The 13938-nt window shown below is 42.3% G+C and overlaps 1 protein-coding gene across 1 annotated transcript in view; it reads left to right on the plus strand.

The window, feature by feature from the left end:
- The window catches only part of Slc39a6 (solute carrier family 39 member 6), a 42444-nt gene that overhangs the window by 3012 nt on the left and 25494 nt on the right, over window positions 1-13938 (plus strand). Inside the window, exons 2-5 of the mRNA XM_004666779.3 lie at window positions 88-864; window positions 2441-2624; window positions 3519-3688; window positions 6863-7081. Of these exons, the coding sequence (XP_004666836.1) occupies window positions 97-864; window positions 2441-2624; window positions 3519-3688; window positions 6863-7081 (1341 nt within the window). The 5' untranslated portion in view covers window positions 88-96. The remainder of the gene's footprint in view (window positions 1-87; window positions 865-2440; window positions 2625-3518; window positions 3689-6862; window positions 7082-13938) is intronic.

Raw genomic sequence — 13938 nt, forward strand, 5'->3', positions numbered from 1 at the left:
TTGTTTAATGAGACATGTAACATGAAGATTCTTAGCTCTCATTGTTACAGAACTGAGGTTAAGAATTTTTTTTCCTATCTTTTCTAGGAAGGCACCATGGCTAGAAATTTTTCTGTAATCTTGATCCTGACCTTTGCCCTTTGGGTCACACAACCACTTCATGAACTAGAATCAGCAGCCGCTTTCTCCCAGACAACTGAGAAAATTAATCTAAATTGGGAATCTGGCATTAATGTTGACTTGGCAGTTACCACACAGCGACGTCATCTACAACAGCTTTTCTACCGCTATGGAGAGAATGATTCTTTATCAGTTGAAGGGTTCAAAAAATTGCTTCAGAATATAGGCATAGATAAGATTAAAAGAGTCCACATACACCATGATCATGAGCATCATTCTGACCACGAGCATCACTCTGACCACGAGCATCACTCTCATCGCAATCATGCTGCTTCTGGTAAAAATAACCGGGGCAAAAATAATAGGGGTAAAAATAATCGGAAAGCTCTTTGTCCAGATCATGACTCTGGCAATGCAGGTAAAGATCCTAGAAACAGCCAAGGTAAAGGATCCAACCGACCAGAGCGTGTGGATGGAAGAAGGAACATCAAGGAGGGTGTCAGTGAAGTGACCTCAACTGTATATAATGCTGTCTCAGAAGGAACTCACTTTCTAGAGATGATAGAGACTCCAAAACCTGGCAGGCTTCCCAAAGATATAAACAGTTCCACCCCACCTGGTATCACAGAGAAGAGCCGAAGGGCCCGGCTGGGCCGCCTGGCTGGTAGGAAGAACAATGCATCTGTGATTGAGCCCAGAGAGAGCTTTATGTACTCTAGAAACACGAATGACAATGCTCAGGAGGTAAGATAAATGCTGTGCCTTCCTTAGTGTGCCACGTGTCCTCTCCTGGCTACTGCATCTATGAATAGAGATGTAAGGAGTTGAAAAGAGGAATTTTTCTACCTTTTCAGCAAGACATTCAACTCAGTGTGTGCAGTCTGTGCACTTTCCTGACAATTTGAAGACTAGTTCTTTGTTGAGAAAAATATAGATATAGAAAATAAGATATCTCTACAAAATATCTGTGGTGGCGCACTGGAAGCTGAGGTAGGAAGATCACTGTGAGGACAAGTCCAGCATAGGCTACATAGGTCAGCCTGGACTAGAGTGAAGCCCTACCTTGAAAGCAGAGGTAAGGGGATTGCTGCGAGTTTAAGGCCAGCCTGAGAATACATAGTGAATTCCAGGTCAGCCTGGGCTAGAGAGAGACCCTGCCTCAAAAAAAGAAAAGAAAAGAAAAGAATATAAAAATGTCTATAGAAAGATATTAAGTCTATTTTGGAGACAGTATTTGAAGGTGAGTGTGATGAATGTAAGTGGAAAATGGAGGCATGGACCTGGAAGAGTGGTACTGTGCTGTTCCTTGGCAGAAGGATGGTACAGTGCTTGTGGAGTGGTTGAAATGGAAGCAGCTATCAGAAGTCACAGTTGGACAAGTGAAAAGCCTGGGCAGTGACATTCTGAGCCCATGTGGCTTTTCTAGAACATATTTCCAGACTCTGTGTAATTCGGCTGGTGGATGTCACACGCAAAAACAAAACAAAACAAAAAGAACCAAAATTGAAATACTCCACTCAAGCCAGTATATGGCTCCTAAACTTGGAAAAATCTTAGGAATGGTTGTAGCCATAGCAACACTAGTGATGAAGTTGTTCTGAGTGTGGTTGGTGAAGAATTGAGAGTTTGAGATATCTTTATAGAAGATAGGAAAGAGATACTACTGTCAGTGTGGTGCTTTTCTTTCGGGGTGGGGGTTAAATTGTATAGAGGAGTTTCTCTTCAAACTAAGCTTGTCATCCCTTTAAGTTATGGAATACGTTTGCCTGCCAGGACAGGTTTGTTTTCTTAAGCAGCATTGCCCTTTGCAAGTGCCATCAGTATAATTTACTATTCTCATACTGCAAGCATCATTCTGGCAGCTATGTAGACAGAACCAAGCTAAGTTTTTGCAAGTAGGGTCATTGCTTGAAGAGCAACATGTCTTGGGCTTGTTCAGGCCAAGTAGGCTAGTGTTGGTACTAAAACATATTTCTCAATTGCTAATGAACCCTGTTTTGAAATTAAAGCTCATTTCCTTAATAGCTTTATACAATGAGTTAATAGGCTTGTGAATCTGCATTTATCCCCAAGCTTGTTCCACTTGAGGCTTTCTCCCTAGATGACTACTGATGTACCCAGAGGAGGGTGACATACCACCATGGTGATATGGTAGCTCCACATTGCTAGAGGCAAGTTTTAAAGTACTGCAAGCTAAAGTTGATTTTAACTTCAGCAAAGAAGTAGCTTTAATGGGAAGGAGGGGGTGTGTCATCAGACTGCATTTGGGTGCTCTGGTGGGAATTTCTGTCTGTGATTTTTACTGCCTTGTTTCCTTCAGTGTTTCAACGCGACCAAGCTGCTCACATCTCATGGCATAGGCATCCAGGTTTTGCTGAACGCAACTGAGTTCAATTACCTCTGCCCTGCCATCATCAATCAAATTGATGCTCGATCCTGTCTGATTCATACAACGAGTGAAAAGAAGGCTGAAATCCCTCCAAAGACCTATTCTTTACAAATAGGTAGAAAGGCCTTTTTCTTTGTAAAAACATTTCCAGCATGCATGTTTAACTTGTGCCTCTTCTTATATCTGCATTGAGATGGTGTATTTCAACATACTTTAGACATATCCCCTTAGTTCTGTGCCCTGATACAAACAAAGCAAGTGTGTTCACCTCCTTATTTTTTCTTTTGTTAAATATTTTATTTATTTATTTGCAAGCAGAAAGAAATAGAAAAGAGGCAAAGAGAGAATGGTCTCACTATCACTAGGGCCTCCAGCCACTGCAAATGAATTTCAGATGCATGAACCTCTGTGCATCTGGCTTTATGTGGGTACTAGGGAATTGAACCCAGGTCCTTAGGCATTGCAGGCAACCGCCTTAACTGCTGAGCCATCTCTCCAGTCCTCGTCTCCTTAAGGAAGTCTCGTGTGGTGGCATACATTCAGCACTGGAGAAGCTGAAGCAAGAGGAGTGTGAGTTCAAGGTTAAGGTGTGTATATATGCAGAGCATGAGGAGAATGAAAATGTTATGAGGAAGAAATAATTGCTTTGTTTTTACTGAGGAAATTAATTGAGTTTCTAGTTTCCTTCTGTGTTATAACTTGGCTATTCTGAGAATCATTCAAAGCTCAGTTTGGATCCTAAGCAACTAGTGTTCATTCTTGATAACTTCTTTCCCCCCCATCCTTAAGCCCAGTTAAAGAACTTTCCACTAGGTTTACCTGAAAGTTTCTCCTTTACCTGTGAGGTTGTTCACCAGAGCCAGCAATGGGTCCGCGGCTATTGTATAACTGCCATCGTCCCAATTGCAGGGTGTTAGTTTCTTTGCTTTTACAGCTGTTCTCTGCCACTGTCCAACTGCCTCAAAATCTATAAGTTAATGATTCCCCTTTATTCTGTTTTGTTTACCAGCCTGGGTAGGTGGCTTCATAGCCATTTCCATCATCAGCTTCCTGTCTTTGCTGGGCGTTATCCTGGTGCCACTCATGAATCGGGTGTTTTTCAAATTTCTCCTAAGTTTCCTTGTGGCCTTGGCTGTCGGAACTCTGAGTGGTGATGCTTTACTGCATCTTCTCCCGCACGTAAGTATGTCACTCACCCTGCTGCATGTTTTATCGTTGAACATGGAAAAGACATGTTTGGTTTGTGCAAGAACTCTTTGTGTCAGTATGAATAAGAAGGGTTAGGAATATTTTTAAATTGACATGTATGGTGAAAGCTGCATTTCTGTGCTAGATCTCAGTACATGTTAATATTGTTGGTTGGTTGGTTGAATTGTATATAGGGGACTTTACAAACTTATATAGGGGACTTTACAAACTACAGACTAATTAAACTTAAAAAATATGTTATTTAAGCCGGGTATGGTGGCACACACCTTTAATCCCAGCACTCGGGAGGAAGAGATAGGAGGATCGCCATGAGTTCGCGGATACTCTAAGACTACAGAGTGATTTCCAGGTTATCCTGAGCTAGAGTGAGATCCTACCTTGAAAAAACAAGAAAAAAAAATACATATATATATAATTTATTTATTTGCAAGGAGAGAGAATGGGTGCACCATTCCCTCCAGGCACTGAATATTGTACCACCCTGCACATCTAGCCCATGTGGGTACTGGGCACTCAAATTCCTATTATTAGGCTTTACAGGCAAGTTCCTTAACTGCTGAGCCATCTCTTAGCCCTAATTAAACTTTTATTTATTTATTTACTTATTGGCTTTTCAAGGTAGGTTCTTGCTATAGCCCAGGCTGACCTAGAACTCACTATATAGTCTTAGGGTGGCCTTGAACTCATGGCAATCCTCCAACCTCTGTCTCCTTAGCACTGAGATTAAAGATGTGCACCACCACACCTGGCTAATTAAATTTTTTTTAATTTACTTATTTATTTATCTATGAGCAGAGATGTTGAAGAGAGATTGGGAGAAATATGAGCATGCCAAGGGCCTCTTGCCATTGCATTTGAATTCCAGATGCCTGTACCATTGATGCATCTGACTTTACGTGGGTGCTGGAGACTCAAACTAGACCTGCAGGCTTTGCAAGCAAGTCACTTTAACCACTGAGCTGTCTCCCAGTCCCCACTGATTAAACTTTTTGAGCTCACTTAATAAAAAGAGACAATTCTAAGTTGGGCATGGAGGCACATGCCTTTAATCCCAGCACTTGGGAGGTAAAAGTAGGAGTATTGCTGTAAGTTTAAGGCTAACCTGTGACTACAGAGTGAATGCCAGTTCAGCTTGGGCTACAATAAGACTCTACCTTGAAAAAATCAAAACAAGAGTGAGAAAGAGACAATTCTGCTCAGCTACTTAAACAGTAGCAGGCTGCATAGCAGGAATCATTTGCTTGGGTAATTTATGTAATTGCTACATATGTAAACTTTGTGACTATGCACCCAAGAAACATAGTTTCTTCAAAGATGAATTTTTGCATGTAGAAATTCAGACTTCAAGGCATAAATGAAATCTTAAAATAAGTTTGATAAAGTAAATTTCCATTTCCATTAAGTGAGATAAGTCACAGATAGGCAATATTTGGAGGTCCATTTTTAAAGTTCCCCTTGGAGGGCAGAGGATGTGACTCAGTGGTGCAATTCTTCCCTGTCAGGTACAAGGCCCTAAGTTATTGACAAAAAGAAGAAAATTGGTGACGCTGAGACTATGTAGCAAATTCCAGGGCAGCAAAGCCAAAGGACCCAGGTTTGATTTCCCAGTAGCCACATAAAGCCAGATGTACAAGGTGGTACATGTGTTTGGAGTTCATTTGCAATGGCTAGAGGCCCTGGTGTGCCCATATTCTCTCCCTCCCCCCCTCAAATAAATAAGCTATTTTTAATATTTTTTAAAAAGAAAGGTAGTAGTTTTTTTTCAGCCTGGAATAGAGTGAGACCCTACCTTGAAAAACAAACAAACAACAACAACAACAAAAATGCACTCAGGATGCACAGGTTATAAGATTGCCATGAATTCGAGGCCACCCTGAGACTACATAGTGAAATCCAAGTCAGTCTGGGCTAGAGCAAAACCCTGCCCCCCACCCAAAAAAAAGCCGGGCGTGATGGTGCATACCTTTAATCCTAGCACTGGAGAGGCAGAGGGAGAAGAATTGCTGTGAGTTTGAGGCCATCCTGAGAATACAGAATGAATTCCAGGTAAGCCTATGCTAGAGTGAGACCCTACCTCAAAAAAACGACAAACAGGCCAGGCTTGGTGGCACATGTCTTTAATCCCAGCCTTGGGAGGCAGAGGTAGGTGGATCACCGTGAGTTCGAGGCCACCCTGAGACTACATAGTGAGTTCCAGGTCAGCCTGGGCTAGAGTGAGACCCTACCTCGAAAAACCAACAAAAACAGAAGAAAATTTACTCAGAGATTTTCAGGTAAGTGGAGAAAAAAAAAAAAAAGACTCCATTCCTAAAGCACTGCCAATCTCATGCTGTATTCAGAAAGAAAACTGTTTCAGTGGCAGTCTTCCTAACTACTGAATGGCAGATGTTTAGGCATATCTGCTTGCTTCTGGAAGTGGCCTATACATAGCTCCATCCCACCAAGTGAGCACCACACACCAGGTCCCTAACAGCAGTAGTGGTAGCTGCTCCAAACCAGAGCTGCTGGGGTAGTGCACAGATTCTCAGATACCTGCCGAGCGCATCACTGCCCCTGACTAGGCTACTCACAAGGCTGGTCTGATGCTGCTGCTATGAGTCTTGCAATTGAGACTGAAGCCAGTAGATACTATGTGCTTATGAATTCTAACAGTCCCCCCATTAACTGTGGCCATGATGACATGACAAACGTTGGGAATACTCCCTACCTATAGATTTGAGGGTTTCTGGGGAATGTATGTGTATATACCAAATAGGCCCACTGTTAAGGGTATTCTAGTATGTAATGCACACTAAGTTCCTGGTTGCTAGCTGCCCAATTGTCGTCTTTTTTTTTTTTGTTGTTTGTTTGTTTGTTTGTTTGTTTGGTTTTTCAAGGTAGGATCTCACTTTAGCTCAGGCTGACCTGGAATTTACTGTGTAGTCTCAGGGTGGCTTTGAACTCACAGTGATCCTACCTCTGCCTCCTGAGGCAGTGTGATACCATGCCCTGCTCCATTAGCCATTTTAATGTCTCTTTAACTCTAAATTATCTCATTATTTGCTTAAGTTTGAATAATTTCAAATTTGCCGCTACTTACTTGGACCAGTTTTCTGATAAAAGTGAAGTTAATGAATATAAATTATATATTATGCATTTATTTAGTCTCATGCAAGTCACCACCACAGTCATAGCCATGAAGAAACAGCGATGGAGATGAAAAGAGGACCCCTTTTCAGTCACCTGTCGTCTCAAAACATAGAAGAAAGCACCTATTTTGATTCCACATGGAAAGGTCTGACAGCACTGGGAGGCTTGTATGTCATGTTTCTTGTTGAACACGTACTCACACTGATCAAGCAATTTAAAGATAAGAAGAAAAAGGTAAGGACATGCCTGCTGAATTCTTCTTGAGCATCAGACACTCAGAGTAGCACTCTGGTTGAGTTGTTAGAACAGCTTGTCATGAGTGTGTGATCTTTGAGAGTGCTTCCGAACCTTCAAACATTTTGGTCCTAGAGGCATTCGTGTAGAATGGTCCTGCATCTTGATAACCCTGGAGTTTTGTGCCTTGCACTATTCCTTGAAACTCTTGGGGAATGAGAAAGTAGAGAGTAAACATCTGTATAAAACATAGGTGACAAAACATAAGGCACAGGCAGGACACTAGAAACCACAGCATTGTGATACACCAGAAATATCTATTGGTGCTTCTGATTAAGTAATATGGTGACTTTAAATTAATTTCCCAGTAGCTGAACTTGCTGTTGTGTTTAAAAGGGTGTGTGACTTGCAAGCTTGTTCTTTGTGAATTGGACCATAAAATAGGATGAAGCCAAACAGTTGGCTCTTTTTAAAAAAAATATTTTAAATATCGACACAGAGAGAGAAATTAAGAGAAAAAAAAACAGTGCTACAAATGAATCTAGACACATTTTGTGCATCTGTCTTTTTTTAATTTAGTTTTATTTATTTGAGAGAAATGGAATGAGTGTGCCAGGGCATTCAACTGCTCCTAATGAACTCCAGAAGCATGTGCCACCTTGTGCATCTGGCTTATATGAGTTCTGAGAAATCAAACCTGGGTCCTTTAGCTTTGCAGACAAGTGCCTTATCTGCTAAGCCATCCAGCCCTTGTGCAGCTATCTTTTTTTTTTTTTTGATTTTCAAGGTAGGCTTTCACTCTAGTCCAGGCTGACCTGGAATTTGCTGTGTAGTCTCAGGATGGCCTGAACTCACAGTGATCCTCCTACCTCTGCTTCCCAAGTGCTGGGATTAAAGGCATGTGCCATCTCTCCTGGCTTGTGCATCTGTCTTTACATGGGTACTGGGGAATTGAACTCGAGCCAGTAAACTTTGCAGTCAGGTAGGTGCCTTTAACCGCTGAACCATCTCCTCAGCCCCCAATTTGGCTCTTTATTCTGGTTATAATACCTTTGAATCTCCTGAGATTAGCTGGCTCTTCTTATCTGATATAATCAGAAAAATCAGTGAGAAGATATTAGAAAGGACTCTTAAAAATGATGAGTGTAAGCCAGACATGGTGTCACTCGCCTTTAATCCCAGCACTTGGGAGGCAGAGGTAGGAGGATCACATTGAGTTTGCGGCCAGCCTGGGACTGCAGAGTGAATTCCAGGTCAGCCTGGGCTAAAGTGAGACCCTACCTTGAAAACAAACAACCAAAAAAAAAAAAAAAAAAAAAAGACAAGTACAATGAAACGTAATGGCACTCACTTGGTGGAGCACTCACAAGGTAGAGGCAGGAGAATCAGGAGTTCAAGGTCATCCTTAGCTACTAAGTGAGTTCAAGACCAGCCTGGACTATATGAGACCCTGTCTCAAAAAAGGAAAACAAAGCCAGGTGTGTTGGCACTCAGCACATGGGAGGCAGAGGTAGAAGGATCTCTGTGAGTTTGAGGCCACCTGAGACTACATAGTAGATTCCAGTTTAGCCTGAGCTAGAATGAGACCCTGCCTGGAAAAAACGGAAAAAAAAAAAAAAAAAGTGTATATTGGAAATTTTACTATAATTTAAAGCATGTATACATTTGATATTGATCATGGTTTTTTAAAAACTAGAGGTCTACATCATTTGTTTCTTTTTACTTTCATTGTGTTTGTATTTATGGATAGATAGATACATAGCTACCTAGATAGATGAATGTTTGTATGAGCCTGAGAGGGTTAGTGTGCATGTGGAGACCAGAGAACAACCTTAGGTGTCACCCTGTTTTTGACACAGTCTGTAACTGGCCTGGCGCTCACAAAGTAGCCTAGATTAGCTGGTCAGCAAGCTCCAGGGTCCATCTGTCTCGCCCTCCCCACCTCTGGTACTATAGGCACATGCTGCCATGCTCAGCATTTTTTTTTTTTTAATTTTAGGGAGAGTGAGAGAGAGACAAAGAGAATTGGCACACCGGGGCCTCAGCCACTGTAATCGCACTCCAGGCACTTGTACCACCCTAGTGGAAATATGCAACCTTGCACTTGCCTCACTTTGTACTTCTGGCTTATGTGGAATCTGGAGAATAGAACATGGGTCCTTAAGCATCGCAGGCAAGCACTTTAACTGCTTCACCATCTCTCCAGCCCACCTAACAATTTCATATGTGTTCTGGGAGTCAAACTCAGATTCCCATGCTTGTGCAGCAAGTGTTTTACCAACTGAGCTGTCTCTTCAGCCCTTATATCATTTTGTATAGCCATACTATATTTCATCTATACTTGAAAACTTTTGTTTCTCTAAAATCAAAAAATAAATTACACATTTGTAGAGCTGTTCTGAGTCTAGAATCTAGATTTTTATTTTTATTTTTATTGTTTGATTTTTCAACGTGGGGTCCTACTCTGGCCCAGGCTGACCCGGAATTAACTATGTAGTTAATTCAAACTCATGATGATCCTCCTACCTTTGCCTCATGAGTGCTGGGATTAAAGGTATGTACCACCATGCCCGGCTTAGAATCTAGATTTTGACAATATTAATTTTTTGTGAGTTAGGGTGTTGCTCTAGCCCAGGCTAATGTGGAATTCACTATATAGGCTCAGGCTGGCCTCAAACTCACAGCAGTCCTCTTAACTGCTTCCCTAGTGCTGGAATTAAAGGCATGAGCCACCATGCCCTGGTAATACTAAATTTTATACAGTGGTTATCTGACATAATTTGCTACTTTTTTTTAACTTGTCTTTGAGTCTTTTAAAGTCATTCAAAGTGTGTTTATAGAAGTAACTATCTCAGAATCTCCTAGTTTGAGTAACATGTAATTGTGTTTTGATACTGAGAAGGACAACTGCCACAAAGAGGCTTGGGAACTCTATAGTTGATTCTTATCAAGCATCAGACTCACTGTGGGAAACAAGCCCCTGTGTGAACTGGACAACCTCATCCATCCTGTGAATATTTGCCCTTGGGGACTTTGTCTTCATTAAAATCTCCTGTAGCTAGCTGGGCAGGGTGGCATGTACCTGTAATCCCCACCCTTAGGAATTACAGGGAAGAGGATCTGGAGTTTGAGGCCAACCTGAACATAGTGAGACTCTGTCAAAAAACAAATTCAGCTGGGTGTGGTGGCAAATGCCTTTAGTTCCCAAACTGGGAGGTAGTTTAAGGCCAGCCCGAGACTGCATAGTGAATTCCAGGTCAGCCTGAGCTAGAGTGAGACCCCTCCTCCCCCCAGAAAAATTCAGGACTGGAGAGATGGCTCAGAAGTTAAGGTGCTTGCTTGCTTCAAAGCCTAAGGACCTGGATTCAATTCCCTAGTACCCATTTAAAGCCAGATGCACAAAGTGGTGTACTGCCTGGAGACCCTGGTGAAACCATTCTCTCTCTCTCTCTCTCTTTCCCTCTATCTCTCTTTGCAAATCAACTATTTTTAGATAAAAAAAAAACAAGTTCAGGGCACTCACTTGAAAAAAAAGTTTATAAAGGTTATATAGCTGAGCATGGTGGTGCACACCTTTAATCCCAGTGCTCTGGAGGCAGAGGTAGGAGGATCTTTGTGAGTTCAAGGCCACCCTGAGACTACATAGTGAATTCCAGGTCAGCCTGGGCTATAGCAAGACCCTACGTTGGGGGAAAAAAAAAAAGTTTATATATTACAAATGTTGAGCTCACTCACTCTCTGTAGCCCAGGCTGGCCTTGAATTCACCGAGGATAACTTGGAACTCCTGACCATCTTGCCTCCATTTCTCAAGGACTGGGATTGCAAGGGTACAACACCATGTCAGGCTTGAACCCTCTCTTTAATGAACCTACATTTAGAGAAAAAAAAAAAGATTCGAGCGTGTTGGTGCACACCTTTAATCCCAGCACTTGGGAGGTAGAAGTAGGAGAATCACTATGAGTTCGAGGCCTGCCTTAGACTACATAGTGAATTCCAGGTCAGCCTGGCCTAGAGCGAGACCATTCCTCAAAAAACAAATAAACAAATTCCCCAGTACCCATGTAAAGCCAGATGCACAGTGCTGTATGCAGCTGGAGGCTCTGGTGTACCTGTTCTCTCTTTCTCCTCCTTCTGCTTGCAAATAAATAAGAATATTTTTAAAAAATTAAAAGAGGGGGGTGGAAAGATGGCTTAGTGGTTATGGCACTTGCCTGTGAAGCCTAAGGACCCAGGTTTGGTTCTCCAGGACCCACTTAAGTCAGATGCACAGGATGGCGCATGCCACTACAATTTACAATGGCTAGAGGCCCTGGAACACCCATTCTCTCTATCTTTGACTCTTTACCCCATCTCCCTCTCTCAAATAAAATAAATTTAATTCTTTTTTAAGGAGGGCAAGGCATGAATCTCAACACTTAGGTGGCAGAGGTAGGAGGATCAAGAGTTCAAGGCTACCCTGAGACTATATAGTGAATTCCAGGTCAGCCTGGGCTAGCATGGAGAAACTGCATCAAAAAAATAAAAAATAATAAAATAATTCAAAGAAGATTAGAGAGATGACTTAGCAGTTTTGAGGCATTAGCCTGCAAAGCCTAAGGACCCACTTTCGGTTCCCAAGAACCCATGTAAGCCAGATGCAGATGATGACGCATGCCTGGCCACAGTCCCTAGTGTGACCATTCTCTCTCCCTCCCCACTCTTTCTCTAATGAATGATTTTTTTTTTTCCCCGAGGTAGGGTCTCACTCTAGCTCAGGCTGACCTGGAAGTCACTATGTAGTTTCAGGGTGGCCTCAAACTCACGGCGATACTCCTACCTCTGCCTCCCCAGTGCTGGGATTAAAGGTGTGTGCCACCACGCCCGGCTTTCTAATGAATAAATTTTAAGAAATTTTAAAGAGAGCTGGAGAGATGGCTTAACAGTTTAGGTGCTTGCCAAAGCCTAAGGACCCAAGTTTGATTCTCCCATGTCAGGTCCCACATAAGCCAGATGCACATGGTGGCTAATGTGTCTGGTTTGTTTTCAGTGGCTGCAGGTCCTGCTACACCCATTTCTCTCTCTCTAACAAATAAATAAAAAATAAAAAAATTTTAAAAGGATAACATCTTTTTTGTTGTTTTGTTTTTGTTTTTTGATGTAGGCTGACCTGGAATTCACTGTATGGTCTCAGGGTGGCCACGAACTTAAAGCAGTCCTACCTCTGCTCCCTAAGTGCTGGGATTAAAGACGTGCCATCACACCGGGCCCAATTCTTTTTTTCATTTTTTAACTTTTTCATTCTTAATCTAAACTAATTTTCCACACTGCTCCATCTGTTACTCTGCTTAGAACCGTGTAAAGATGAATGGTATTTTTGTTTTTTGGTTTTTTTTTAATGGCCCCTGGAATTATTCTTCTTTAAAAACTTTTTATTGGGCTGGAGAGATGGCTTAGTGGTTAAGCGCTTGCCTGTGAAGCCTAAGGACCCCGGTTTGAGGCTCGGTTCCCCAGGTCCCACGTTAGCCAGATGCACAAGGGGGCGCACGCATCTGGAGTTCGTTTGCAGTGGCTGGAAGCCCTGGCGCGCCCATTCTCTCTCTCTCTCTCTCTCTCTCTCTCTCTCTCTCTCTCTCTCTGTCTGTCTTTCTCTCTGTGTCTGTCAACTCAAATAAATAAATTAAAAAAATATTAAAAAAAAAAACTTTTTATTGACAACCTCCAAACTACAGACAATATACCATGGTCATAATCCCTACCCCACCCTCCCTTTTCCTTCTTTCCTATCCCCCCTCCATTGAATCCTTTTTTCTTTCCAACTAGTCTCTCCTATTTTGATCTCAACATTTTTTTCCATCCTATTATGCAGGTCTTGTATAGGTTGCATCAGCCCCTGTGAGGTCATGGATGAAATGGCTGCTTGTATCTGGAAGACAGTATTGTAAGCAGTCCTCCCCTTCTTTTGGCTCTTACATTCTTCCTGCCACCTCTTCTTCAGTGGTCTCCAAGCCTGGGAGGGTGTGATAGAGATGTCTCACAGTGCTAGACATTCCACTGTCACTTCTCAGGACTTTGATGAGTTTGAGTCACCCCAGTGGCCACTGCTATCTGAAAATAGAAGCTTCTGTAACCAAAAGTGAGAGTAGCATTAATATATGGGCATAAACACAAGTGTTTTGAGGGCAGTTTGGTGGGAAGAATATATTCATTTAGGTGGACAACAGTGGGAGTTTCCCTAGGACTTATGACCTCCCTAGCCATAGGCTTTTGATTAGGTTTTCAAGCAAGCACCTTTAACCACTGAGCCATCTCCCCAAACACTTGACTAGGTTTCTAGTACCAGGCCTATTTCCCTTCCATGAGTAGACCTCCAGTCCAATCAGAGAGCAGTTAGGTTTCTCTGTAACAGACTTGCCATCTTGTACCAGTTGGCATATGTGGCCTGGCTGGCCAGCCATAAAGCTTACAGGGTCCACTGCTGGTTGATGACTCTCCCTCAATGGGCTGCATAGATCTTTGCTGCATTCTGACAGCTAGTCAATGGGGAAGAAGCTTCTAGCTCAGCTCCAGCTTGATTTCTCAGTGTCCGTAGCCCAAGCATGTTGTATGTTTAGCAGTAGAGTCTCTAGTGGAGGTTATTTTTACCTTTAACAGAGTGACATTTTTCATTTAGAGGTACATGGGATTTCATTTTGTGGGTTCAGGATTAATTTTTTAAATATTTCTCATTAAAATAACATTTTTGTTATAATTTTATTTTTATTTATTTATTAGAGAAAGGTAGAGAGAGAGAGAGAGAATGGGCACGCCAGGGCCTCCAGCCGCTGCAAACGAACTCCAAACGTGTGTGCCCCCTTGTGCATCTGGCTCACGTGGGTCC

The sequence above is a fragment of the Jaculus jaculus genome, chromosome 15 (genome assembly GCF_020740685.1).
Source record: "Jaculus jaculus isolate mJacJac1 chromosome 15, mJacJac1.mat.Y.cur, whole genome shotgun sequence".
Classification (NCBI taxonomy): Eukaryota; Metazoa; Chordata; class Mammalia; order Rodentia; family Dipodidae; genus Jaculus; species Jaculus jaculus.